This window comes from Salvelinus namaycush, chromosome 11 (assembly GCF_016432855.1).
Source record: "Salvelinus namaycush isolate Seneca chromosome 11, SaNama_1.0, whole genome shotgun sequence".
Classification (NCBI taxonomy): Eukaryota; Metazoa; Chordata; class Actinopteri; order Salmoniformes; family Salmonidae; genus Salvelinus; species Salvelinus namaycush.
Window position 1 is genome coordinate 31704667 of NC_052317.1, and position 26888 is coordinate 31731554.

At 39.4% G+C, this 26888-nt stretch overlaps 2 protein-coding genes across 2 annotated transcripts; both read left to right on the forward strand.

The window, feature by feature from the left end:
- The first annotated feature begins 1721 nt into the window (after positions 1–1721).
- On the forward strand, positions 1722–8956 carry LOC120056019 (spindlin-W-like). Its single transcript, XM_039004148.1, has 5 exons — positions 1722–1803; positions 3164–3205; positions 3403–3668; positions 4562–4795; positions 5770–8956. Exons 2-5 carry the CDS (start codon positions 3186–3188, stop codon positions 5973–5975), a joined length of 726 nt encoding a protein of 241 aa, XP_038860076.1. The 5' UTR covers positions 1722–1803; positions 3164–3185; the 3' UTR covers positions 5976–8956.
- Positions 8957–13193: 4237 nt separating this feature from the next.
- On the forward strand, positions 13194–26623 carry hsd11b1lb (hydroxysteroid (11-beta) dehydrogenase 1-like b). The gene is made up of 7 exons (XM_039003495.1): positions 13194–13275; positions 16941–17071; positions 17225–17336; positions 17441–17532; positions 17646–17739; positions 25698–25863; positions 26336–26623. The coding sequence occupies exons 1-7, from the start codon at positions 13194–13196 to the stop codon at positions 26511–26513; spliced, it is 855 nt and encodes a 284-aa protein (XP_038859423.1). The 3' UTR covers positions 26514–26623.
- Positions 26624–26888: the final 265 nt, after the last annotated feature.

A 26888-nucleotide genomic window follows, 5' to 3' on the forward strand; every position in this document is an offset into this window, starting at 1 on the left:
CCACTGAAAAGTAAAAAAATAAACAAAAAAATCATGTATCTTTTGCAGAAAAAAAAGTTTCACAAAAGTAGTACCTTTACTAGTATTAGTGGACCGATATAGACGTCTGTAGAAAAAAGGTGGTTGTATAATTAAGAACAGTATCTTGCAGGATTCAATAGTTGGAATTGTAAGAGTTGTTGCTATGTCCCTTTCTCTGCGATTCTGTCATTCTAATGGAATCCAGAAAACCCTGTCCTCAAACATTTACATCAAAAGGTGCAAAGTTATTTTTTAAACTTTATTTAACTAGGCAAGTCAGTCAAGAACAAATTCTTATTTACAATGACGGTCTACACCGGCCAAAACAAGACAAATTAAACATTTTTCTTGATCAAATAACATGGCAAACAACCACTTTTTGTGCAGTATTAATTTACCCTCCTTACACTGTAAGCTGGTCATCTAGGTTTGTACCTGTAGACTTTTTGTCACTATGAAGAAAAACAATGACCAATACAGCAATTGAGTACATTGAGGCATCACGTGGTTTGTGATGATATGATGTGGCCCAGTTGGTAGAGCATGGCGCTTGCAATGTTAGGGGTGTGGGTTTGATTCCCATGAGGGACCAGTATAGAAAAGGTATGCACTCACTACTGTAAATTGCTCTGGATAAGAGCATCTATGGAAAAGGAATTAAAAGACCATTTCAGTTTTCACATAGAAATAAGTTGCATTTTCAAAGTATTTCAAGAAACTGGAAAACATATGAAGCAAGTATTTTCATATTCCACAAGTATTATCAGATGAACTGTTTTGTACAGATTATTATCAGACCAAAGTTACAAATGCTGGTAAACACTCAAATATATGTAGTTTGAAAAAAATACTAAAGTATTGCACTAGTCCTTTACTAGGCCTGTTTTAGCTATTAGCAGTGTCTTCATACACACCCCCCCCCCCCCCAACTACTACCTGAGGCTGTGTGTGTGTGTGTGTGTGTGTGTGTGTGTGTGTGTGTGTGTGTGTGTGTGTGTGTGTGTGTGTGTGTGTGTGTGTGTGTGTGTGTTGTGTGCCTCCACCTTCTTGCAAATAACACCTGGTTGACTCATTCACACCACCACTTCCAAGCCTTGATTCAACATTGATCCATTTTATAATTGCTAACATATTATTATTAGTAGCCAATATTATATAATTTGATATAAATATAAACATGCAATGCATCCATTCTACAAAAGTACTCACACATTGTAGGTCGAGACTATGTAAACATCTATTTCCTAAAGCAGGCATAGCTATTCATATGGGCCCACAGTTGAATAACATGACAAAGAAAGTATGGGCTAAGGGAAAAATACATGTCATAGTGCAGCTGTAAAGGAATTTCCCCAACCCAATCCGTGATATGTATTGCATTGTGGGAAATGTAGTTCAACCTACACGCTTGGCCGACAAGCTTACTACCGGATAGGCAAAACAAAATGGATACTTTTTATGTTAATTCAGTTTTCCTGAAATAGACAGGCCTACACACTGAATATTTAATTGCTTGCCAAAGCCACAATGTACAGCTCCACTAAAGACCGTTTTTGCTCCTTTGTGAGTTACACAACCCAATTTATTGTAATGGCTTTAATGGGGTGGGTAACGTGAAGTACACCAACTCCCAGCGGCCTGTGCGAAGGACAACACTTTTACAGAGTTTAGTCATAAACCTATCTTGGTAGTTGTAGTTCCCGTAGTCAGACTGTTTCCTTGTAGCCTTCATGAGGCGGTTTCTGCTCAGCAGAGGGAAGTAGATATGAAAATAGGGGCCAGGTAACTCTCTTTGTCTAAATATGCTTTCTACTTTGATAATCGTGTTACTGCACTACATTATAATGCATTTCAAGGCCTCCAGTGTGTCAATTTTGTCTACGTTATTTATTGTAATGCAAACGCTAACACAGTTGGTCGTTTTACTGTATACCAGTGGTCAGTGTTACGGCACAAAATTACCGCACATGATTACATGACGTTGAATGTTCTATTATTGGTTTCGCTTTGCGCAAATAGGCACGCGCGTCTTTGAAAAGCAATTGGCAACATCTGAACGTAATCGTGCATGTGAAAGGCTAGGCCTACACCTCTGCTTACAGGCATGCTTACACCTTGATGTTGTAGTCAGGAATATCTCTGGCTTGTCCAAAAATATCAAATTGCTGCAATCTTACGAAACGTGGTCCGCCGCAAAATTACATTAGAGACATGACATGATTTCACAGACAATTGCACAGGCAGCAGTTGAAGGAGGTTATGCAGTGAGGGAGAGGGCGACATTGTTTGTTGACATCCGGTAGGGCTACTTAATCTGCGTTTACACAGGCAGCCCAATTATGATATTTTTTGCCACTAATTGGTCTTTTGACCAATCACATCAGATGCTTTTAGAGCTGATTTAATTGGTCATAACACCAATTAGTAAGAAAAATATCAGAATTTGGCTGCCTGTGTAAACGCCTGTGGTATACTCGCGGGAAACTAGGGCTACCTGGGTAAAATAACCCATCCTCGCCAGTACTTGTACACTGGTGGGTGTGGGTTTATTACTTTCGTAGCCATAATTCATTATATGATACACTGTAACAGGTTATCTTGTTATGATTTGCAGATTGCATGTCTCCAGATAAATGTGCCATCTAACATTTGTCATTTGAAGATAGGAATTTCTACCCCGTGACACAGTCCATGTGTTATCAATATAGCCTAGTGAAATGCTAATTCATAATTAGCCTACACTCAATACAATTGTATCAAGTTAGTTTCTCCAGATTGAGATTATGGTAGAGGTCCTTGGTATATGAGCCACATTATTATTCCCACTAAGTGGGTGAACTCTATTGGCACGATTCGCAGGGTGTATGCCTTTTACGCCAGTGACCCGGGCTCGCTTCCCCTACCCTGCCGTTCGCTACACTGGTGTCAGAAGTGGGATGGTGTTTGTGAATTTACGGCACAGAAGTGTTAGGGGGCTGAGTTGTCGAGGGCATAGGGACGCACCTTTCCCTTCTGAGGGTGCAACATAGCGATCCTCACTATGTGAGCCAGCGACCTGGGTTCGCTGCCCTGCCCTGCCTTTTGCTACATTATTTGAGGTTTTGCATTGAAATAATACACTCTCTTTGCTCTCTGCCCACAGGATTGTGTGAATTTCTGGAAATATGTCCAAGAAAAGGGGCAGGTAGGTTGAAACACCTGTTCTTGGTTATTTCACTAGTATTTGAGTACTGTTTTGGGTATTTCACTGGTATTTGAGTACTGTTTTTGGTATTTCACTGGTATTTGAGTACTGTTTTGGGTATTTCACTGGTATTTGAGTACTGTTTTGGGTATTTCCTGTTTTGCTTTAACTATTTTACACCTATATTCTTCTCTCAGAAAGCGTAGCAGCGGCGAGCTGAGTGAGAGTTCGGGTTTGTCTCTGTCGTCGACCCCAGACGCTAACAACCTGCTGGGCCTGCGGATTGAGCACAATTGGAGGGAGAAGGGCAACCTGACCAAGTGGAAAGGCACAGTGCTGGAGCGCCTCACCGTCAACACCTCCCTGTACATGGTCAAATACGACGGCTTCGACTGCGTCTATGGCATCGAGCTGTTCAAAGACGAGCGGGTGTCCAACCTGCAGGTTTTAACAGAGAAAGTCGGTGGGTTCACCTACTATTTGAGTATGTTGAAGCTTTGATTTAAGCATGTTGGTAATGAGAGAAGAAATTCTCGACCTGGAATGACCACCAAGCAAATATGTACAAAACACAAAAGAACAGTGTGTGCTGGTCTTTGTTCCAGGTCAGTATGTACACAACAGATTAATCTTATCAAGGCCTAATTGTAAATAAAAGCCTGCATACCATTATCCCCATTGCTCTCCTTATCCATAGGTTAATGACCTACCTGTTCGTTATCATGTGACCTTTCCGCACCTTGCTAATTGTAATCTCCTGTACAGCAAACTACAAGATAAAGGTGTTGTCAACTCGATGCAAGATAATTTTATTCAATCCCAGCACCTAGCTTGTACTGTATATGTGTCAATGTAGAAGAATTGTATAGGATTGGACCTATACACCTATCTATTCAGATCGAAAGGGCCTAGGGCTGTTTTTTTTTTTTAAATGGAGTATTTGTTTCCCCATGTTACCTCTCGCCCCCAAAGTACACAAAAAGAGCAATTCTCTCAGTCTAAGTTAAATGACTATTTTAGTCGCCTGGTGGAACCAGCTCACGTTCTGTTTTGGGGCTCCCGAGTGGCGCAGCGGTCTAAGGCACTGCTTCTCAGTGCAAGAGACGTCACTACAGTCCCTGGTTCGAATCCAGGCTGTATTACATCTGGCTGTGATTGGGAGTCCCATAGGGTGGCGCACAATTGGCCCTGTGTCGTCCGGGTTTGGCCGGGGTAGGCCCTCATTTGTTCTTAACTGACTTGCCTAGTTAAATGAAATAATCTGAAACCAAAAGTGAGCGCAGTGTTCCGTATTCTTGACCAGGCTGCTATTTTAGTGTTTTTCAAAACTATAAGTCCTTCTCTTTACCTCCATAGTAAACAACAAGATCAAGGTGCCCCACGATGCGCCAGAGCTGGTGGGCAAGGCTGTGGAGCACCTGTTTGAGAAGGAGGACGGTGAGAAGAATGAGTGGCGGGGCATGGTGCTCTCTCGCGCCCCCGTCATGACCAACTGGTACTACATCACCTATGAGAAGGACCCTGTGCTCTACATGTACCAGCTCTGGGACGACTATAAGGACGGAGACCTCCGCATCCTGCCTGAAGCTGGTGAGAAAGTATTTTATTTACTCCATATAATTATCTTAACATTTAGAAGAGGACTTTTATTTACTCCATATAATTATGTTAACCTTTAGAAGAGGACTTTTATTTACTCCATATAATTATGTTAACCTTTAGAAGAGGAGTTTTATTTACTCCATATAATTATCTTAACCTTTAGAAGAGGACTTTTATTTACTCCATATAATTATGTTAACCTTTAGAAGAGGACTTTTATTTACTCCATATAATTATGTTAACCTTTAGAAGAGGACTTTTATTTACTCCATATAATTATGTTAACCTTTAGAAGAGGACTTTTATTTACTCCATATAATTATCTTCACCTTTAGAAGATGACGCGACAGAGGGTCTGATACAAATCACAGGTCTGTTGCAATGGTTAGTGCTGACACAAAGGAAACATAGTTTAACATTAGTAAAGGAGTTTGTAAACCTAGTTTAACATTAAGGTCATTGTAAAGACTTTAACCCACACATATCTTATCTCCCTAAGAAGAAATAGAAATGGTCTTCACTGCATAGAGCAGTTGAAATGGGGACATACAGCACAGTATGTGGATGGCCAGGGAGGGAGCCATGTCCACAGTACTATCAGAACCTGAGGATGAAGTAATTGTTGTAAAGCTGAATGAAAGGCAGGTTTGACATGTAAAGCGAAGGAAAATATATACAGAAAAGATATACACACGTCTGATTATGCTGGGCAGATGCTGCTGGGGATCAGTATACATCCAGAAAGACAACTCAAAATCAGGTCATGAATGGCTTATGAGGCTACTGGGTGAAATGGTTGTAGTCTGTTGAGAGCATGAGAACTGGAACACGTCTTACGTGGCTAGCTGCTGAGTAGAGGACCTGAAAGAGGAGGAAGTATTTGTTCTGGTATGTGAAGTAAAACGGCAGACACCATATGCATATCTCTTTTTTTTCCTCCTATTTTTTCCCTCGTTTCCCAGAGAACAAACACCTGCTGCCTGCGGACAGGAAGCCAGGCGAGGAGACGGAGAGCCTTGTGGGTAAGCAGGTGGAGTACGTCACTGATAAGGGCGTGAAGAGGACTGGGCTGGTTATCTACCAGGTTCCCGCCAAACCCTCCGTCTACTACATCAAATACGACGACGACTTCCACATCCACGTTTATGACCTGGTCAAAACCACCTAGAATACAACTTGACCTGGTCAAAACCACCTAGAATACAACTCGACCTGGTCAAAACCACCTAGAATACAACTCTACCCGGTCAAAACCACCTAGAATACAACTTGACCTGGTCAAAACCACCTAGAATACAACTCGACCTGGTCAAAACCACCTAGAATACAACTCGACCCGGTCAAAACCACCTAGAATACAACTCGACCCGGTCAAAACCACCTAGAATACAAATTTGACTCGGTCAAAACCACCTAGAATACAAATTTGACTCGGTCAAAACCACCTAGAATACAAATTTGACTCGGTCAAAACCACCTAGAATACAAATTTGACTCGGTCAAAACCACCTAGAATACAAATTTGACTCGGTCAAAACCACCTAGAATACAAATTCGACTCGGTCAAAACCACCTAGAATACAAATTCGACTCGGTCAAAACCACCTAGAATACAAATTCGACTCGGTCAAAACCACCTAGAATACAAATTCGACTCGGTCAAAACCACCTAGAATACAAATTCGACTCGGTCAAAACCACCTAGAATACAAATTCGACTCGGTCAAAACCACCTAGAATACAAATTCGACTCGGTCAAAACCACCTAGAATACAAATTCGACTCGGTCAAAACCACCTAGAATACAAATTCGACTCGGTCAAAACCACCTAGAATACAAATTCGACTCGGTCAAAACCACCTAGAATACAAATTCGACTCGGTCAAAACCACCTAGAATACAAATTCGACTCGGTCAAAACCACCTAGAATACAAATTCGACTCGGTCAAAACCACCTAGAATACAAATTCGACTCGGTCAAAACCACCTAGAATACAAATTCGACTCGGTCAAAACCACCTAGAATACAAATTCGACTCGGTCAAAACCACCTAGAATACAAATTCGACTCGGTCAAAACCACCTAGAATACAAATTCGACTCGGTCAAAACCACCTAGAATACAAATTCGACTCGGTCAAAACCACCTAGAATACAAATTCGACTCGGTCAAAACCACCTAGAATACAAATTCGACTCGGTCAAAACCACCTAGAATACAAATTCGACTCGGTCAAAACCACCTAGAATACAAATTCGACTCGGTCAAAACCACCTAGAATACAAATTCGACTCGGTCAAAACCACCTAGAATACAAATTCGACTCGGTCAAAACCACCTAGAATACAAATTCGACTCGGTCAAAACCACCTAGAATACAAATTCGACTCGGTCAAAACCACCTAGAATACAAATTCGACTCGGTCAAAACCACCTAGAATACAAATTCGACTCGGTCAAAACCACCTAGAATACAAATTCGACTCGGTCAAAACCACCTAGAATACAAATTCGACTCGGTCAAAACCACCTAGAATACAAATTCGACTCGGTCAAAACCACCTAGAATACAAATTCGACTCGGTCAAAACCACCTAGAAAGGACTTTCTAGTCCCCCCACCTCAGACCCTCACACCTGTACACCCACCTTGAGGTCGACTCTCATTTCAACTCAGTCAATTCAGGAAGTGAGTTCAAAATTCAGTATTTACCAAATTGAAATATTGAGAAGCTTAATTCATCAATGCAATTTGAATACCTCCCCTGAATTGACTAGATTGAAATGAAACTCTGCAAACATGACACTTACTGTCATTATTGTGGACATGTTCCCTGCCTTGTCTCATCTAATGGGAGAAGGACTACCAAGGTCAGAAGTTTGCTAAAAGTGTGAAATCTGTGACTTAGATCGACTAGGCTTTTGTAAACAGTTCAAAGCTTACATCTATTTATTTTTCATTTAAAGTAACTGTCAAACTTTTCCAGATTTCAATGAAATATGACAATTAATTACTTACAATATGAGTAAAATAGTTTTCCTTCCAAAAAAAAGTAATTAAGTATGTTAAAAAGCAGCTTTTCTGTATTTGAATGGTGTGTGTGTACCCCAACAACATAATGGTGTGGGCGTATACTGGTCATCACAAATTTTTATGCGAGTAGGCCGCTGATTGGACAGCTCATCCTCCTCAGGAGTATGACATCATACTCTATAAGGAAATAGCAAGCAGTTTTTAAACTGTCTGTTTTAGATACAAGTTTGAGGTGGGGTTTTTGAAGTGTTTATTTTTCTCCAATTTATGCTTTGGCCACATGAGTATAGGACGAGTCAACAACATTATTTGGCTTAACAGAATATTAACTTTTTTTAAAGTTACATTTTCACTCGACAGTTACTTTAAGAAACAAGAGATGAAGCAGCAATGTTTTATTTTTCTTATCTCTATGTGCAACTTATTTTAAAACATATTTAGCTATCATTTTTATTTATATATTCTGAAATAAAACATGGATATGAACTTTGTACCAGGGCAAAAGCTTTGATACAATGTATTCCCAACTGATGGTTGATGACTTGGTTACAATGGACAATAGAATTAGTGTTTTGTTTGGCTAAGGAAGTAGATATTATCAGTGAAAATGACCTATGTTAATGTTCAGATGTGTTGCTTGAATAGTGCAAGAAAATAATGTTATTTAATAGAAATTATAAACAATTGCCAAGATTTGCCTGCTCATGTTTCAGAACCACCCACACCAGCTAAGCTCACATTTTAATTTGAGAGGAATTGTTTGACTTAGCTACTAGTTTCATAAATTCAGAGAGTCATGTTTAAGACATTTTGGATTACAATCAACCCTTAGTCATGGTTGAATAATCAAATATTTCTGCCATGTTGTTAGACCGTCATGACTGTAACTGTACTTACTTTTTGTAAATACCTGTAATGTGTGATGCATTTTTAAAAATACTGCAAAGATGCTTTGGTATTATTTGCTCTTCCTGTTTGATGTTGAATAATGCTTTATTTCGCGATTGCAGCCATTGTTGGTTCATTATTTTCCCCCACTAGTGGCCAGGTTTACTTAGCATTTAAACCTTTTTTTTCAGTAAGGAATTAAACATAAAAGGTAATAAAACCGTTTCATGTTTCTAGCTTAGTTTTTGTTCTTTGTTCACCTCAGAAATTAAGGTGTAAAAATGTTCCTTATGTGAATGCTTTTGTAAAGCTTCACATATGTTTTAATGGGGCTATTTATCCGCACTAAAAAGGTTGATGTTGAAATTGACTTTTGAAACTAGCAATTGTTGAGAGAAGTTGAACAAAGATAAAGACCTTTTATCTTTAAATCTCTGTGACCGGTGAAGATTCCCTACCAGTAGTGGCATTTTGCCAGAGAGAGAACATTTTACAATGCCTAGAAGTCCCTAAATAATTCAATTTAGGTTAAAAGTAATGTTACCTCAAAATGCCACTTAATTTAGATCTTAAATTCTACATAAATGTGGAAACTTGTTGTCCTCCTCTCTTGTGTTCTGCTCTGTCATTCTCACAGTGTTTGCTAGGTATTAAAACCATTAATTATTTCATCATGCCCATCAGACAGTCAGTGGTATTCAAAAGCTCTGTTTGGGAAAATATCAGAATTTTCTCTCCTCCCTCTCCTTCGTTGTTACGGTGCTTTATTGTGTAGTTTGCAAGTTTACAGGACTGTCGAGAGATTCAGAGGAAATATATTTACCATGTTATTTTGCTGCTTTCTACAAAAGTTGATTATTTAGTAAGCTTACAAGTGTTCAATTCTCCGTTTTGTCTGTTTGTGTAACAACACTATCATGGATAATAAAAGAGATATTTTTTTCACAAGGTGTGTGTTCCCAGCTCCTGGTACATAGCATATCTCCCATATTCCTGTGCATGAGAATATGGCGAGCGGGAGAAGTAGAATGAGTATAAGGAAGAGGGCATACAATTACATTGTGTATTTGCCTATCTGACATTAAAAAATAATTATACATGCAGTACCAGTCAAAAGTTTGGACACACCTACTCATTCAAGGTTTTTGGGGGTTTTTTTGTTACTATTTTTTACATTGTAGAATAATAGTGGAGACATCAAACTATGAAATAACACTTATGGAACCATGTAGTAACCAAAAAAGTTAATCAAATCAAAAAAGATTTTATATTCTTCAAAGTAGGTACCCTTGCCTTGATGATAACTTTGCACAATCTTGGCATTCTCTCAACCAGCTTCACCTGGAATGCTTTTCCAACAGTCTTGAAGGAGTTCCCACATGCTGAGGACTTGTTGGCTGCTTTTCCTTCACTTCGGTCCAACTCATCCCAAACCATCTCAATTGGGTTGAGGTCGGGTGACCGTGGAGGCCAGGTCATCTGATGCTGCACTCCATCACTCTCCTTCTTGGTGAAATAGCCCTTACACAGCCTAGAGGTGTGTTGGGTCATTGTCCTTTTGAAAAGCAAATGATAGTCCCCCAAAGCGCAAATGAGATGGGATGGTGTATCGCTGCAGAATGCTATGGTAGCCATGCTGGTTAAGTGTGCCTTGAATTTTAAATAAATCACAGACAGTGTCACACCTCCTCTTCTATGCTTCACAGTGGGAACGGAGATCATCCGTTCACCTACTCTGCGTCTCACAAAGACACGGCGGTTGGAACCAAAAATCTCAAATTTGGACTCATCAGACCAAAGGACAGATTTCCACCAGTCTAATGTCCATTGCTCATGTTTCTTGGCCCAAGCAAGTCTCTTCTTATTATTGGTCCTTTAGTAGTGTTTTCTTTGTAGCAATTTGACCATGAAGGCCTGATTCACGCAGTCTCCTCTGAACAGTTGATGTTGAGATGTGTCTGATGAACTCTGTGAAGCATTTATTTGGACTGCAATTTCTGAGGCTGGTAACTCTAATGAACGTATCCTCTGCAGCAGAGGTAACTCTGGGTCTTCCTTTACTGTGTCGGTCCTCATGAGTGCCAGTTTCATCATAGCACCTGATAGTTTTTGCGACTGCACTTGAAGAAACTTTGAAAGTTCTTGAAATTTTCCGAATTGACTGACCTTCATGTCTTAAAATAATGGTGGACTGTCATTTCTATTTGCTTATTTGAGCTGTTCTTGCCATAATATGGATTTGGTCTTTTACCAAATAGGGTTATCTTCTGTATACCACCCCTACCTTGTCACAACACAAATGATTGGCTCAAACGCATTAAGAAGGAAAGAAATTCCACAAATTAACTTAACAAGGCACACATGTTAATTAAAATGCATTCCAGGTGACTACCTCATGAAGCTGGTTGAGAGAATGCCAAGAGTGCGCAAAGTTGTCGTCAAGAGTGCCAAGAGTGCGCAAAGTTGTTAACACATTTTTGGTTACTACATGATTCCATATGTGTTATTTCATAGTTTTGATGTCTTCACTATTATTCTGCAATGTAGAAAATAGTAAAAATATAGAAAAACTCTTCAATGAGTAGGTGTGTCCAAAGTTTTTACTGGTACTGTATACATTTGGAGTCGGCAGTTTACATACACTTAAGTTGGAGTCATTAAAACTCATTTTTCAACCACTCCATAAATTTCTTGTTAACAAACTATAGTTTTGTTAAGTCGGTTAGGACATCTACTTTGTGCATGACACAAGTAATTTTTCCAACAATTGTTTTACAGGCAGATTATTTCACCTATAATTCACTGTATCACAATTCAAGTGGGTCAGAAGTTTACATACACTAAGTTGACTGCCTTTAAACAGCTTGGAAAATTCCAGAAAATTATGTCATGGCTTTATAAGCTCTGATAGGCTAATTGACATCATTTGAGTCAACTGGAGGTGTACCTGTGGATGTATTTCAAGGCCTACCTTCAAACTCAGTGCCTCTTTGCTTGACATCATGGGAAAATCAAATTAAATCAGCCAAGACATCAGAAAAAAATGTGTGGACCTCCACAAGTCTGGCTCATCCTTGGGAGCAATTTCCAAACGACTGAAGGTACCACGTTCATCTGTACAAACAATAGTACGCAAGTATAAACACCATGGGACCACGCAGCCGTCATACCGCCCAGGAAGGAGACGCGTTCTGTCTTCTAGAGACGAACGTACTTTGGTGAGAAAAGTGCAAATCAATCCCAGAACAACAGCAAAGGACCTGAAGATGCTGGAGGAAACAGGTACAAAAGTATTTATATCCACAGTAAAACGAGTCCTATATCGATATAACCTGAAAGGCCACTCAGCAAGGAAGAAGCCACTGCTCCAAATCCACCATAAAAGCGCCAGACTACGGTTTGCAACTGCACATGGGGACAAAGATCGTACTTTTTGGAGAAATATCCTCTGGTCTGGAGGAAAAAGGGGGAGGCTTGCAAGCCGAAGAACTCCATCCCAACTGTGAAGCACAGGTGTGGTAGCATCATGTTGTTGGGGTGCTTTGCTGCAGGAGGGACTGGTGCGCTTTACAAAATAGATGGCATCACGAGGGAGCAAAATTATGTGGATATATTAAAGCAGCATCTCAAGACATCAGTCAGGAAGTTCCAAATGGACAATGAGCATACTTCCAAAGTTGTGTCAACATGGCTTAAGGACAACAAAGTCAAGGTATTGGAGTGGCCATCACAAAGCCCTGACCTCAATCCTATAGAAAATGTGTGGGCAGAACTGAAAAAGCGTGTGCGAGCAAGGAGGCCTACAAACGTGACTCAGTTACACCATCTCTGTCAGGAGTAATAGGCCAAAATTCACCCAATTTATTGTGGAAGGCGACCCGACACGTTTGACCAAAGTTAAACAATGTAAAGGCAATGCTACTAAATACTATTTGAGTGTTTGTGAACTTCTGACCCACTGGGTATGTGATGAAAGAAATAAAAGCTGAAATCATTCTCTCTACTATTATTCTGACATTTCACATTCTTAAAATGAAGTGGTGATCCTAACTGACCTAAGACAGGGAATTTTTACTTGGATTAAATGTCAGGAACTGTGAAAAACTGAATTTAAATGTATTTGGCTAAGGTGTATGTAAACTTCAGACGTCAACTGTATGTGCCAACTTACATGGCTGGCGTCCAAGTGTCGCTGCCCCTTTAAGGTAAGACAAGCGTTAGGCTAGGGCTATAAAATGTATGAGGTGGAAGGCAAGAACCACTTTGTCCGTGGCTTGCAGCATTGTGATCATAGCATGCTTTACAGAACTTGATGGAGTTTTAGAATAACCTTACGGGACCGTTTTGTTTTTACAGTTCGATGAAGTAGGATATTGGCACAGGCACGAAATTGTTTTACCAATTAAAGTCACGTGTCTTACCTGAGCATCACCTGCGGCACTGAATAGAAGTCAACATTGTTATGCAGGTCCCGATGAAGACCGTGTTTTTAATTTTTGCCGTTTGCCTGATGGCAGTCCTCTGGAGGGACACATTTGATCCAGGTGAGTCCTCAAACAGTGCTCCATAGGACAGGCAGACAACAGTGCTCAATAGGACAGGCAGACGTCGACCGGAGGGCCACAGTAGAATATAGATCGAGCAAAGTAGGAAGATGAAGCGTGGGTAAACGGCGCGAGACTGCGACTCTCCGGTCTCTTCCTTCCCCTCGGCGTGGGGCTCAGGGCCGAGACAGTGGCTGCGTATATAAGGGGATGTGCCAGCATTAGAATGGTGATTATAGCGGGCAAGAAATCTATAAACAAAGGGGCCTGTAGACAGGACCCCGACACCTACTAATGGTGATGAGTACAAATGAAAATTTAAGGCCCAAGCAATGGGGCCGTGCCAGCAATAGAATGATGATTATAGCGGGCAAGAAATATATAATCAAATGGGCTGGAAGGCAGGACCCCTACACCCAATAATGGTGGAGTACAAACAAAAGTTTAAGGTCCAAGCTATGGGGCCATGCCATCAACAGAATGGTGATTATAGCGGGCAAGAAATCTATAAACACGGGCTGGAAGGCAGGACCCCGACACCTACTAATGGTGATGAGTGCAGACAACAGTGCTTCATAGGACAGACAGACAACAGTGCTTCATAGGACAGACAGACAACAGTGCTTCATAGGACAGACAGACAACAGTGCTTCATAGGACAGACAGACAACAGTGCTTCATAGGACAGACAGACAACAGTGCTTCATAGGACAGACAGACAACAGTGCTCCATAGGACAGACAGACAACAGTGCTCCATAGGACAGACAGACAGACAACAGTGCTCCATAGGACGGACAGGCAGACAACAGTGCTCCATAGGACGGACAGGCAGACAACAGTGCTCCATAGGACAGGCAGACAACAGTGCTCCATAGGACAGGCAGACAACAGTGCTCCATAGGACAGGCAGACAACAGTGCTCCATAGGACAGGCAGACAACAGTGCTCCATAGGACAGACAGACAACAGTGCTCCATAGGACAGACAGACAACAGTGCTCCATAGGACAGGCAGACAACAGTGCTCCATATGACAGGCAGACAACAGTGCTCCATAGGACAGGCAGACAACACACCTTTTTTAGCTCATTTAAGGTTCTTGTTTGTTTAGATTTCCCCCATCCAGGAAATGTAATTTTCATTTCCCAGTGTTCTATTAGCATTTTCCATTTCAAGTTTTTAAACTAAATTAAGATTTAATGCACTAGATTTAACTTGTCATCATTTACAATATAATCAGAAAACAACTTTGATGACATCAAATGGGACACCACTCACTTTGTCAATTCAATTTAACCTGAGTTCTTGAACAGTTTCAATCCACAATGGACATTAGTCACTTAATGACTGCAGATACCCATTAGAATATCTAGACTGGATTGGACTGGGCTAGACTGGACTGTGGAGACTTGGTAGATTTGAAGGGTTTGCAGATGTGGCTATCGGGCAGATCTGTCCATTTTAGGGCAGACATAACTGAGTGTGAAATATGGTCAGGATCTACAACGTATGGATCATATTTAAACTTAATGTGTAACAGTATAACACTTAATTTCTAATCTTAATTTGTCATTGAGAATTTGGGACTAGAAAGTTCTAATTGCAAATTGAGTTATTGACATAGCCTTGTTCTGTACCATATTCTCTACCTATATACAACTCTAAATACCCCAATTCATGTTAAGTTAAAAAGAATACGAGATAACATTTCTGACACCATTTCAACCAATGAGGGTTCGGTACTTTAAAGCCATTGAACTCCTCATCTTTTTGCAGATAACCTTTATAGTCCCAAGTTCTTGATATGACAAATCTTATCTTAATTTTTCATATCTTACCTTGATATCAACATAAGTTACTTTGACCATCTCCGGTGCAGCTATGTATTTATTCCCTGTTATGTAATCAGTCCATACATAGTCTCTCCAGACGGCTTGCCTCCCACAATGTTACCAATGTTCCAGCATACACAGTGTGCTGTGCTATGATAGCAACCTAGACTCAGGGGTAGACGTAACATAGTAAATAAATATCCGGGACACTCAAATTAGTATGATATGCTACGTTTGGTATGGTATCTATTAATTTCTGAATGTCCATCATCCATTTGGAATATGTTCCGAATTACAATTCGTATGATATGTTGCGAATTACAATTCATACATTATGTTATGAATTTGCCATACGTATGATATGTTATGAATTCCAATTTGTTGTGGCTAATGTTAGCTTGGTGGCTAGTCGGCAACACTAATGTTAGCTTGGTGGCTAGTCGGCAACACTAATGTTAGCTTGGTGGCTAGTCGCCAACACTAATGTTAGCTAAGTGGCTAACATTAGCTAGGCTAGGGATTAAGGTTAGAGTTAAGGTTAAAGCTAGGGTTAGGAGTTAGGTTAAAGGGTTAGCTAATTTGCTAAGTAGTTGCAAATTAGCTAAAAAGTAGTAAGTATACTGAAAATAATATAAATGCAACACTTTCAAAGATTTTACTGAGTTATAGTTCATATGAGGAAATAAATCAATTGAAATGAATTAAGCCCTAATCTATGGATTTCACATGACTGGGAATACAGATATGATTCTGTTGATCACAGATATCTTAAAAAATGGGCCTCACAACGGGCCTCGGGATCTCGTCACGCTTTTTCTGTGCATTCAAATTGCCATCGATAAAATGCTATTGTGCTCATTGTCCGTACCTTATTCCTGCCCACACCATAACTCCACCGCCACCATGGGGCACTGTGCTCACAATGTTGACATCAACAAACCACTCGCCCACACAACGCTGGTTGGACGTACTTCCAAACTCTCTAAAACATTGTTTGAGGCGGCTTGTAGTAGAGAAATGAACATTCAATTCTCTGGCAACAGCTCTGGTGAACAATCCTGGAGTCAGCATGCCAATTGCACGCACCCTCAAAACTTGAGACATCTGTGGCATTGTGTTGTGTGACAAAACTGCACATTTTAGAGTTGCCTTTTATTGTCCCCAGCACAAGTTACACCTGTGTAATGATCATGCTGTTTAATCAGCTTCTTGATATGCCACACCTGTCAGGTGGATGGATTATCTTGGCAATAGAAAAATGCTTACTAGCAGGGTTGTAAACAAATTTGTCCACAACATTTGAGAGAAATAAGCTTTTTGTGCGTATGGAACATTTCTGGGATCTTTTATTTCAGCACATGAAACATGGGACCAACACTTTACATGTATTTCAGCTCATGAAACAGGGGACCAACAATATACATGTATTTCAGCTCATGAAACGGGACCAACAATATACATGTATTTCAGCTCATGAAACATGGGACCAACAATATACATGTATTTCAGCTCATGAAACGGGACCAACAATATACATGTATTTCAGCTCATGAAACAGGGGACCAACAATATACATGTATTTCAGCTCATGAAACAGGACCAATGCTTTACATGTTGCATTTATATTTTTGTAAAGTATTTAATAGTATGTGATGATCATGATGACAATTAAGTATTTTACGATTAAGTATTTTACATTTGTGTTTAACCTTAAAACACCACTATTTTATTTTAGTCACTGTGATCATGTGATCTTCCTTCTCCGTCAGTATTCTTTCTCACCCCACGCAGCCTGACTGACTGCCTGTCTGTCCGTCTGTCCTTCCCCTCAGAATCTGTTCGTAATGCCAGGGTGCTGGTGACTGGGGCTAGCACAGGCATCGGAGAACAGGTGGCATACCACTATGCCAAGATGGGCGCCCAGGTCGTCATCACAGCCAGGAGGGAGTACGCGTTACAGAAGGTTTGAGTGTCTGTCCTGTCTGTCCTGTCTGTCTGTCTGTCTGTCTGTCTGTCTGTCTGTCTGTCTACTTCTATCCTTTCTACTGTCTCATGATGACCAGATAGATAGTGACAGCCTCTGTACCAGTGTGTCATTGCTTCCTCTGTCCTGTAGGTGGCAGCGAACTGCACAAGCCTGGGGGCCCAGAAAGCTCTGTATGTGACAGGGGACATGTCCCAGTCCTCAGACCCAGAGAGAGTAGTGAGGATGGCTGTCGAACAACTGGGTAAGGACTGATCACTAAGAATACATTCAGTCATATTGTGAGTATTTATTATGTTATGTTAGAGATTCATAAGGCACACTAGTGTCTGTTTCTCTTTTTCGCAGGAGGTCTTGACATCCTGGTTCTAAATCACATTGGATCCACCCCATTCGCCATGTGGAACGGAGATGGGGATCACGTCAGGGAACTGATGCAGGTACGCTTTTGTTTTCTTCTTCTTCATATTAGGCTATAATTCAAGTCTTGTGTCTGGCCAAGCGAGACAAGGTCATTCTATGAGTGTAGTTTTTAATGTGTTGTCTTCCAAAGTTGAATTTCCTCAGCTATGTGAACATGGCTTCAGCAGCTTTGCCAGTACTGGAGCAGAGTGCAGGGTCTATGATCGTAGTGTCATCTCTGTTGGGTGAGTACACATCACACAGCCTTATACAATACAGATTTACACATATAGTATTATACCAATAGTCATATAGATAGTCTTAAAAAATAGTCTTCTATAGATAGTCTTATACAGATATAGTATTATATAGATATAGTATTATATAGATAGTCTTATACAGATATAGTTTTATATAGATAGTCTTACACAGACAGATACAGTCTTACACAGACAGATACAGTCTTACACAGACAGATACAGTCTTACACAGACAGATACAGTCTTACACAGACAGATACAGTCTTACACAGATAGCATTAAACAAATACAGTCTTATATGGATAGTCTTATACATATAGTCTTATACATATACAGTGGGGCAAAAAAGTATTTAGTCAGACACCAATTGTGCAAGTTCTACCACTTAAAAAGATGAGAGAGGCCTGTAATTTTCATCATAGGTACACTTCAACTATGACAGACAAAATGAGAAAAGAAAATCCAGAAAATCACATTGTAGGATTTTTAATGAATTTATTTGCAAATCAATCAATCAATTTTTTGGGGTGGATCAGCTTAATATTGCGGAAAGAATGTTGCTTCCAATGTAATTGTCTGCATCATTTCCAATCCCCCATATTTTTTGGGGTAAATATATATATCCATACACGCATGCATACATATATACATATATACATACACATACCTATATAGACATACATACTTTTTTAAAGAATATACCTTTATTATTATTCCCCGCAACCCTACCACCGCTCCCCCAATTGGAGTAAACTAATAAACACTTCTGCTTTTACCTTCAATTTATACATCTTATACCTATTTTACAGACACAGACTACTTTATAATAGTTCTCTCTTGTTTGTTCTTAGTCCTTCCTCTATTTCTGTTGTCCATCCAATTTTATTTCCACTTGTAACTGTGCTATTTCACAAAAGCTCCGCACCTATACACATTTCACAGATCCCGTATGCCCTACATTGTTTATCTTGTTATTAGTCCCACCCTTCAGTTCTACTCAACCCTTCCCATCTATCTTCCAACATCATCCATTTCGGATTTTTATTTGCCATATATTTTTCAACTGTGCTGTGATGCTTCACAAAAGATTTGAACCTTCCTATTCTCATAGCTTCTACAGATTGTAAATTAAAAATAAACATTTTTGCTAAAATAATTATTATATTATTGATTGATTGACTATGGCTTTTCAAATCCCCCAGTATTGCTATCTGTAGCGTTAGTTCTAGGCAAATGTTGCAATTCTTCAGCCATTCCTGGACCTGTGACCAAAAACGAGCTACATATGGACAATACCAAAATAAATGGTCTAATGACTCTGCCTCCTCACAGCAGAATCTACAGAGCTGGGAAGATTGTATACCCCATATATATAACATTCTATTAGTTGCAAGAATTTTGTACAATAATTTAAATTGAAAAATTCGAAGTTTTGAATCCGGCGTTGTTTTGCGTATCAATTCATAAACCATGTGCCATGGAATGGGTACATCGAACATCTCTTCCCAACTATTTTGCAATTTATATGGCACAGCTGTCAGTTTTTTGGTCCTTAAATGAAATTGGTATATGTTTTTATTTATCACACTTTTCTTTAACCATTTATGTTCTTTAATACAGGGCCGACATACAAGTTCCTTACTTTTTTCCCCTTCTACTTGCCTCTTCCATTTTTGTGGTAATGCTGCAATTAATTGGTTGTAATTTTGGGTAGAGCAGACATTTCCATATGTCTGTGTGAGCTGCATGTGTGACATAACTCCACCAGTCCTATTTATGATATCATTCACAAAAATTATACCTTTTTTAAACATTTCTTCGATAAATACAGTTTTTTTATCAATTACTATATTTGAATTTAACCACAATATTTGTTGTACTATTTGTTCCGTCCTTTCAGGTGGATTAAACTGAAATTGCAACCAACTTTCTAAGGCTTGTTTAAAAAATAAGGATATTTTGGAGATTATTTCCTTTTCAAACAACCGAAAGTGAGCAGGTGTAATCTGAATAAAGGGAAAAAGGCCCTTCTTGAACATAGGATGAGACATTCGTACCAATTTACTAGAGAACCAGTTTGGATTTAAGTATAACTTTTGTATGACTGATGCCTTTAGTGAGAGGTCTAATGCTTTAATATTTAATAATTTCTGCCCTCCGAATTCATATTCGTTATATAAATAGGCCCTTTTAATTTTATCTGGCTTGCCGTTCCAAATAAAATGGAATATTTTTTGTTCATATAATTTAAAAAGCAGGTCACTAGGTGTAGGCAAAACCATAAGCAAATAGGTAAACTGTGATATGACTAAAGAGTTAATCAGGGTGATTTTTCCACAAATAGACAAGTATTTTCCTTTCCATGGTAGCAAGATCTTATCTATTTTTGCTAACTTTCTATAAAAATTTATTGGAGTGAGATCATTTCTTTCTTTTGGGATTTTTATACCGAGTATATCCACATCTCCGTCAGACCATTTAATTGGTAAACTACATGGCAATATAAAATGTGTATTTTTTAGTGATCCAATACGTAATATGGTACATTTATCATAATTTGGTTTTAATCCAGAGAGGATAGCAAAGGTATCTAGATCCTCTATGAGGCCGTGGAGAGACTCTAGTTGTGGTTTTAAAAGAAAACATGAATCATCAGCGTACAATGACACCTTAGTTTTTAAGCCACGGATTTCTAATCCATTAATATTAATGTTTGATCTAATTTTAACAGCTAACATTTCGATGGCAATAATAAATAGATATGCCGATAGTGGACAACCTTGTTTTACTCCTCTAGATAGTTTAAAACTTTCTGAGATGTAGCCATTATTTACTATTTTACACCTAGGGTTACTATACATAATTTTAACCCATTTTATAAGAGATTCCCCAAAATTGAAATATTCTAGGCATTTATATATAAACTCCAGTCGTACTTTATCAAAAGCCTTTTCAAAATCAGCTATGAAAACCAGACCTGGTGTCCCCGATATTTCATAGTGTTCTATTGTTTCCAGTACTTGCCTTATATTATCTCCAATGTATCGTCCATGTAAAAAACCTGTCTGATTAGGATGAATAATATCTGACAAAACTTTTTTTATTCTATGCGCCAAGCATTTTGCTAGGATTTTTGCATCACAACACTGAAGTGTAAGAGGTCTCCAATTTTTTAATTGGACTGGATCTTTATATATACCACTTGGGTCCTGTTTCAGTAATAACGATATCAGACCTTCTTGTTGCGTGTCTGATAATCTACCATTTATATAGGAGTGGTTAAAACAAGCTAATAATGGTCCTTTGAGTATATCAAAAAAAGTTTTGTATACTTCCACTGGTATGCCATCCAGCCCTGGAGTTTTCCCATCCTTAAAGGCCCCAATTGCATCAAGCAGTTCCTCCTCTGTAATTTGGCCTTCACATGAGTCTTTCTGTACAGATGTTAATTTTACATTATTAATAGGAAAAAAATCCATACAATTAGTTTCAGTTAGTGGAGATGGAGGAGCCTGAAACGAAAACATATTCTTAAAGTACTTTACTTCCTCTTTCAAAATATCATTTGGTGAATCATGCGTGACTCCATCATTTGTAACAAGTTTTAATACATTTTTTTTGGTAGCATTTCTATATTGAAGATTGAAAAAGAATTTGGTGCATTTTTCCCCATATTCCATCCAGTTCGCTTTATTTTTATAATGTATTACACTGGATCTTTCTTGAATAAGTTCCTCCATTTCTTTTTGTTTTTCCTCTAACTTATTCTGTGCCTCTATGGTACTGTTTTTATTGCTATCTAACTGTACTGTTAGTCCTTCAATTTCCTTTGTTAATATGGACTCTTTTGATCTAAATTGCTTTTGTTTTATAGATGAGTACTGAATTGCATGGCCTCTAAAGGCACACTTAAAAGTGTCCCATACAATAAGGGGATCTGCTGTACCTATGTTATGTCTGAAAAAGTCAGTTATAAAATCTTCTGTCCTAGTTCTAAACAATTTATCATCTAGTAGACTTTGATTAAATTTCCAATATCCTCGCCCACGTGGAAATTCTGTAAGAGAAATATATATGCCAATTATGTGATGATCCGACCGCATTCTGTCCCCTATCAACACTTTTTTAACTTTTGGTGCCAGAGAGAATGGTATAAGAAAGTAGTCAAGACGACTAGCTTGATTCAGCCTCCGCCATGTATATCTCACTAAATCAGGGTATTTAAGTCTCCATATATCCACTAATTCCAATATATCCATGACATTCATGATTTCCTTAAGTGCCTGAGGGTGATAGTTTGTAGTGTGATTTCCTTTCCGGTCTATAGAGGTATTTAAGACCGTATTAAAATCTCCCACTATAATAATAGAGTCTAGTGTTGCTTGTAGAGTTGATAAATTCTTATATATATTTTCAAAGAAGCTTGGATCATCATTATTCGGACCGTATAGGTTAACAAGCCATATTTGTTTATTGTCCAATAACATATTTAAAATAATCCATCTACCTTGAGGATCTGTTTGGACAATTTGCACATTTGGATCAAAATTATTGTTAATTAAAACCATCACCCCTTTTGAATTTCTTTGCCCATGGGAGAAATATATTTTGCCCCCCCAGTTCTTTTTCCACAAAACTTCATCTAAAACTGTTGAATGGGTTTCCTGTAAACAATAGATATTATAATCCTTCTCTTTTAGCCAGGTAAATACTGATCGTCTTTTCTTATTATCTGCTAAGCCATTACAATTGTAACTGGCTATACTTATTTCACCACTTACCATAATGAGACACACCTTTCATTCTTTTAATCAGAATATATTTTTGTAAACGTACTATTAAAAAGTAACATAATGATTGAGTGTCTATATAGTTGTACCATGATATTTGCATTTCTACTAAGTAAACCTCCAATTGGTCCCTACTATTCCACCCGCTAAAAGGCCTCATCTCGAGATCGCTTGTCATCCCAATGCCCGGTAGACCACCCTCGACCCCCTGTATCCCATAGCCCTGAACCGACTGGGATCCATTCTTTGAAAAGAGCATACAGTGCCATTTACCGAATTGAAGAAGATCAATTACCATATGCATTTCCATTGCCCTCACCTCGATTTGTATTATATATATCTGTGGATCATCCTCTATTGTCCCTAACATCTTTTACTTCTTCCTTCGCAACAGTTGTGGGATACACACATACACCCACACACACTCAGCCCTTACCCCCACACAACCATAAGCTCACTTTCTCAACAATTGCACCATCCCAGAGCCCAACTCAAGATGGGTCATGATTTACAAATGCACTTGCAGCTGCATGAGAAGGCCTGCAAGACCGCACAAAAAATTAGCAAAAATTGAGAGATTTATTTACCATTGTCATATCCTAGATAATGGAGGTCAAATGTACACCTTATTCCTGAAACACCCACAATACGGCCACCCGTCATGACCATGTCCCCACGCATCTCCATGCAGTCCGACTTTGATTTTGTGCCGCCAGGGCCACAATAATATACCCCCTCTCTGAATGTCCGAGTGTGACCCCCTCCCCATGGGTTACTGCAGCTAGTGTTGCCAGCACTGCCACTGCCTGGGTGGGGGCACCCCACCGGAATCCCCACCGGCTAGGTACAAGGTCGTCAAGGTTCTCATTAGCAGCTTTGAGAATTTCCTTGTATATTATGCTCTCCCTTATTGGGGCTTTGGCTTTGCAGGACCAACCCTGCCAAGCAGGCTCAGAATCTTGAGGGGGCAGTGCTGCTCTTGGTCTCTGACCTCATTTTAGCTGCATACAGACCGCTTACAGCGGGCACATAAAACAGTTAGGGACTTCTCCTTAGTATCTGGGTCATTCAGGTGGGTGTCTAGGGTATAGTGCCATGGACCGTACCATTAAAATAGGATAATAAATAATTAGATATAATTTATAAAAAAATAAATAAAAAATGTAGTTCTCCATGATAGGACAATAAATAAATAAGACGTATAATTCATTATAAAAGTATATCCATCATCTGAACAACATTGAAAGCCCTCTCATACCCGGCTCACAGCAATACATTGGCTCTGGGATATGCAACCATTTCATTACTCACTCACTCAACTTTCCAAACATAACAAATAAAATAAAAAATAAACACAAACCATACCATCCACACATACTGTGCCTTCTGTTTACTTAGTTTTTATCTTCACTATGTTGAATTAGTGCTTGTGTGTTCAATTAGTTATATGTGAAGATTTATAGAAAAGCTATATTTTTTATTGTATTGTTACAATCAGTAACCGGGCTTGAATTGTGTTTATTTCCCTCGTCTATGAGAACTTTGTAATTTTTAAAATAACCATGGAGTAGTCTTTGTGTCTCTGAACAACTGGTTATCAATATATAGTTTATCAACGACGAGAGCTACTCGTTTCGCTTTTAATCTATTTTCTTTGAAAATTGGATACAGAACTTTGCGCCGTTCTGCAATTTCCTTCGGAAACTGATCATTCATGCCAATTTTGGTCCCAGCAAGTCTTTTACCCAGGCTTTTAACCATTATTTTATCTTTAAATGAAGCAAATTTGGCAACGATTGGGCGTTCGTACCTCTGCCCTCTCTGTCCGAAGCGGTGAACGCGTTCAAGTTGGATTTTGTCGATAACTTCGCGTGGAATCTGAAGCGCTGTAAGGAGGAACTCTCTAACTATAGATTCAGGAACTTCTCCTTCTTTTTCTTGGATACCTGTAAGTACCAAATTCTCTCTCATGGATCTAGTTTGTATGTCTAGTAAGGTTTCCTTCAGAACGGTGTTCTCCTTTTTAATTCCATTAATTTCGGTTTCAATCTTATTGACTGTCCCTTTTAGCGCGTGTGTTTGCTTCTCCAATGTCGCAGCTTTTTCATCACTCATCTCTAGGCTTGCCTTCAACTCTTTTATATCCTTACTAACTAATTCAAGTATACCCAGTTTGTCATTTATTGATTTTAACAGATCGGTTTCGACCTTTACCATTCCGGGTGGTGAGAATATTAAATCATCAGTGTCTGTAGAAGAGTCACGTTTTCGTTTTGTAATCGGTTCCCCTGTCTTACTCTCCGTCATGTTTGGTTGTTGCCTGTTTTCGTAATATTTGTCGATAAATGTCTCTAGTTTTAGGATTTGTTTTGTGTTATTGTCCAGATTGAAGGTTATCACTCACCAGATTAAGTAGTGCTAATATTTTAGTCTAATTTAGCAGATATTTCGAATATTATGTTTTATCTTGAGGTGCTCTACATAAATCCCTTCAGTCCGCCATTACCCTTACGTTACCTTTACGTCATACGTCACTCTCTCTCGTCCTCTCCTGTCTCTCTCTCGTCCTCTCCTGTCTTGTGGGAGAACTTGCACAATTGGTGGCTGACTAAATACTTTTTTGCCCCATTGTATGTAACGGATGTGAAATGGCTAGCTAGTTAGCGGTTGTGCGCGCTAGCAGCCTTTCAGTCAGTTACGTCACTTGCTCTAATAACCTAGAAGTAGTGGTTCCCTTTGCTCTGCAAGGGCCGCGGCTTTTGTGGAGCGATGGGTAACGATGCTTCGTGGGTGACTGTTGTTGTGTGCAGAGGGTCCCTGGTTCGCGCCCGGGTATGAGCGAGGGGACGGACGTAAAGTTAAACTGTTACATATAGTCTTATACAGACAGTCTTATACATATAGTCTTATACAGATACAGTCTCATACAGATAATATTATACAGTTGCAGTCTTATACAGTTGCAGTCTTATACAGATACAGTCTTATACAGATACAGTCTTATACAGACAGTCTTATACAGATGCAACTGCACTAGTAATCCTTATAGGGGGAATACAATTTAAAATCCTGTTCTTCTCAGTCTGAAGTACTCAGACAAGCACTGTGGATACTGTGTGAACTCACCACCTTTCTCTTCCCTCTCCTCTACAGGTAAGATAACCACTCCTTTTGTGGGGCCCTACGCGGCCACCAAGTTTGCAGTGAACGGTTTCTTTGGTTCCATGCAGCATGAGCTAGCCATGCAGCGCAGCAATGTGTCTCTGACCATCACCACACTGGGCCTGATAGACACAGACTCAGCCATGGACAAAATCAGGTTAGTCACAGGAGCCATTTACACTTGGGTTTTCAACAGAATAAGAGATTTGTATTCTACAACTCTCATCTCTTCCAAATAGATTCATGACATCAAGACTGGTTGTACTTGTGATGTTGAATGACTGGTCACGTAAGAGAAACATAACATGAATGAGTTGTATTGAGTGATTGTGTAATGGTATATCTTTCTGGTGGTTCAGTAACTGCTGCATTTATAGTAGGTCTTAGTTAAAGTGTAATGGGGAGTTAAGGTAAAACATTACAGTAGGTATCATGTAGGTCTTACCAATGTGTCGTTATTTTATTATGCAACCTTTATTCAAACCATTGAGATAACCTGGTGTGCATTTGGAATTGCACCTAGTACTGCACTATATAGGGAATAGGTCATTTCAGATGGAGTCCTGATTAAAGCATTTACAAACACCCTGCAGGCAGCATGTCTTTACATTGTTCTATGCCACCTCCAGAGGATATACCAACATGACGGCCTACCCAGCCAGCGATGCTGCCCTCCACATCATCAAGGCCGGGGCCACCCACCAGAAGGAGTCATTTTACCCTGGATACATCTACTTCGCCTGCTTGTGCAGAGACTGGTTCCCCTTCTTCAGAGACATCATCATCCAGAACTCCTACACATATTGAAGGAGCCACCATACCCCTATTTAAGGAGGCACCTAAGCCTACAGGAATGTGTGTGTCCTCAGGCCAAGAATAGCAAAGCACTCTTTACTGGCTCAGCTGCCTTACCAACCTTTGAGTAAACAAATGAACAACAGATTTTCAGCACGGTTATAGGGAAGGGCATTCAACATGTACGGACGGCACTTACACAAATTACTGATGATTGGATGAGATACATTTATAATAAAAAGATTATGGGAGCTGTTTTGTTAAGACTTCAGTGCTTCTTTTGACATTATTGATCATAATCTGTTGCTTTACATCCCCTGCTATATTGTGGATGGAGAGTTACCTGTCTAACAACACAGAGGGTGTTCTTTAATGGAAGCCTCTCCA

Coding starts and splice junctions, on each gene's coding strand:
- LOC120056019 (XM_039004148.1), top strand. CDS start 3,186: ATGTCCAAGAAAAGGGGCAG. Junction 3,206..3,402: donor ATGTCCAAGAAAAGGGGCAG/GTAGGTTGAAAC, acceptor TTCTTCTCTCAG/AAAGCGTAGCAGCGGCGAGC. Junction 3,669..4,561: donor GGTTTTAACAGAGAAAGTCG/GTGGGTTCACCT, acceptor TTACCTCCATAG/TAAACAACAAGATCAAGGTG.
- hsd11b1lb (XM_039003495.1), top strand. CDS start 13,194: ATGCAGGTCCCGATGAAGACCGTGTTTTTAATTTTTGCCGTTTGCCTG. Junction 17,337..17,440: donor GATGGCTGTCGAACAACTGG/GTAAGGACTGAT, acceptor TCTTTTTCGCAG/GAGGTCTTGACATCCTGGTT. Junction 25,864..26,335: donor TCAGCCATGGACAAAATCAG/GTTAGTCACAGG, acceptor TGCCACCTCCAG/AGGATATACCAACATGACGG.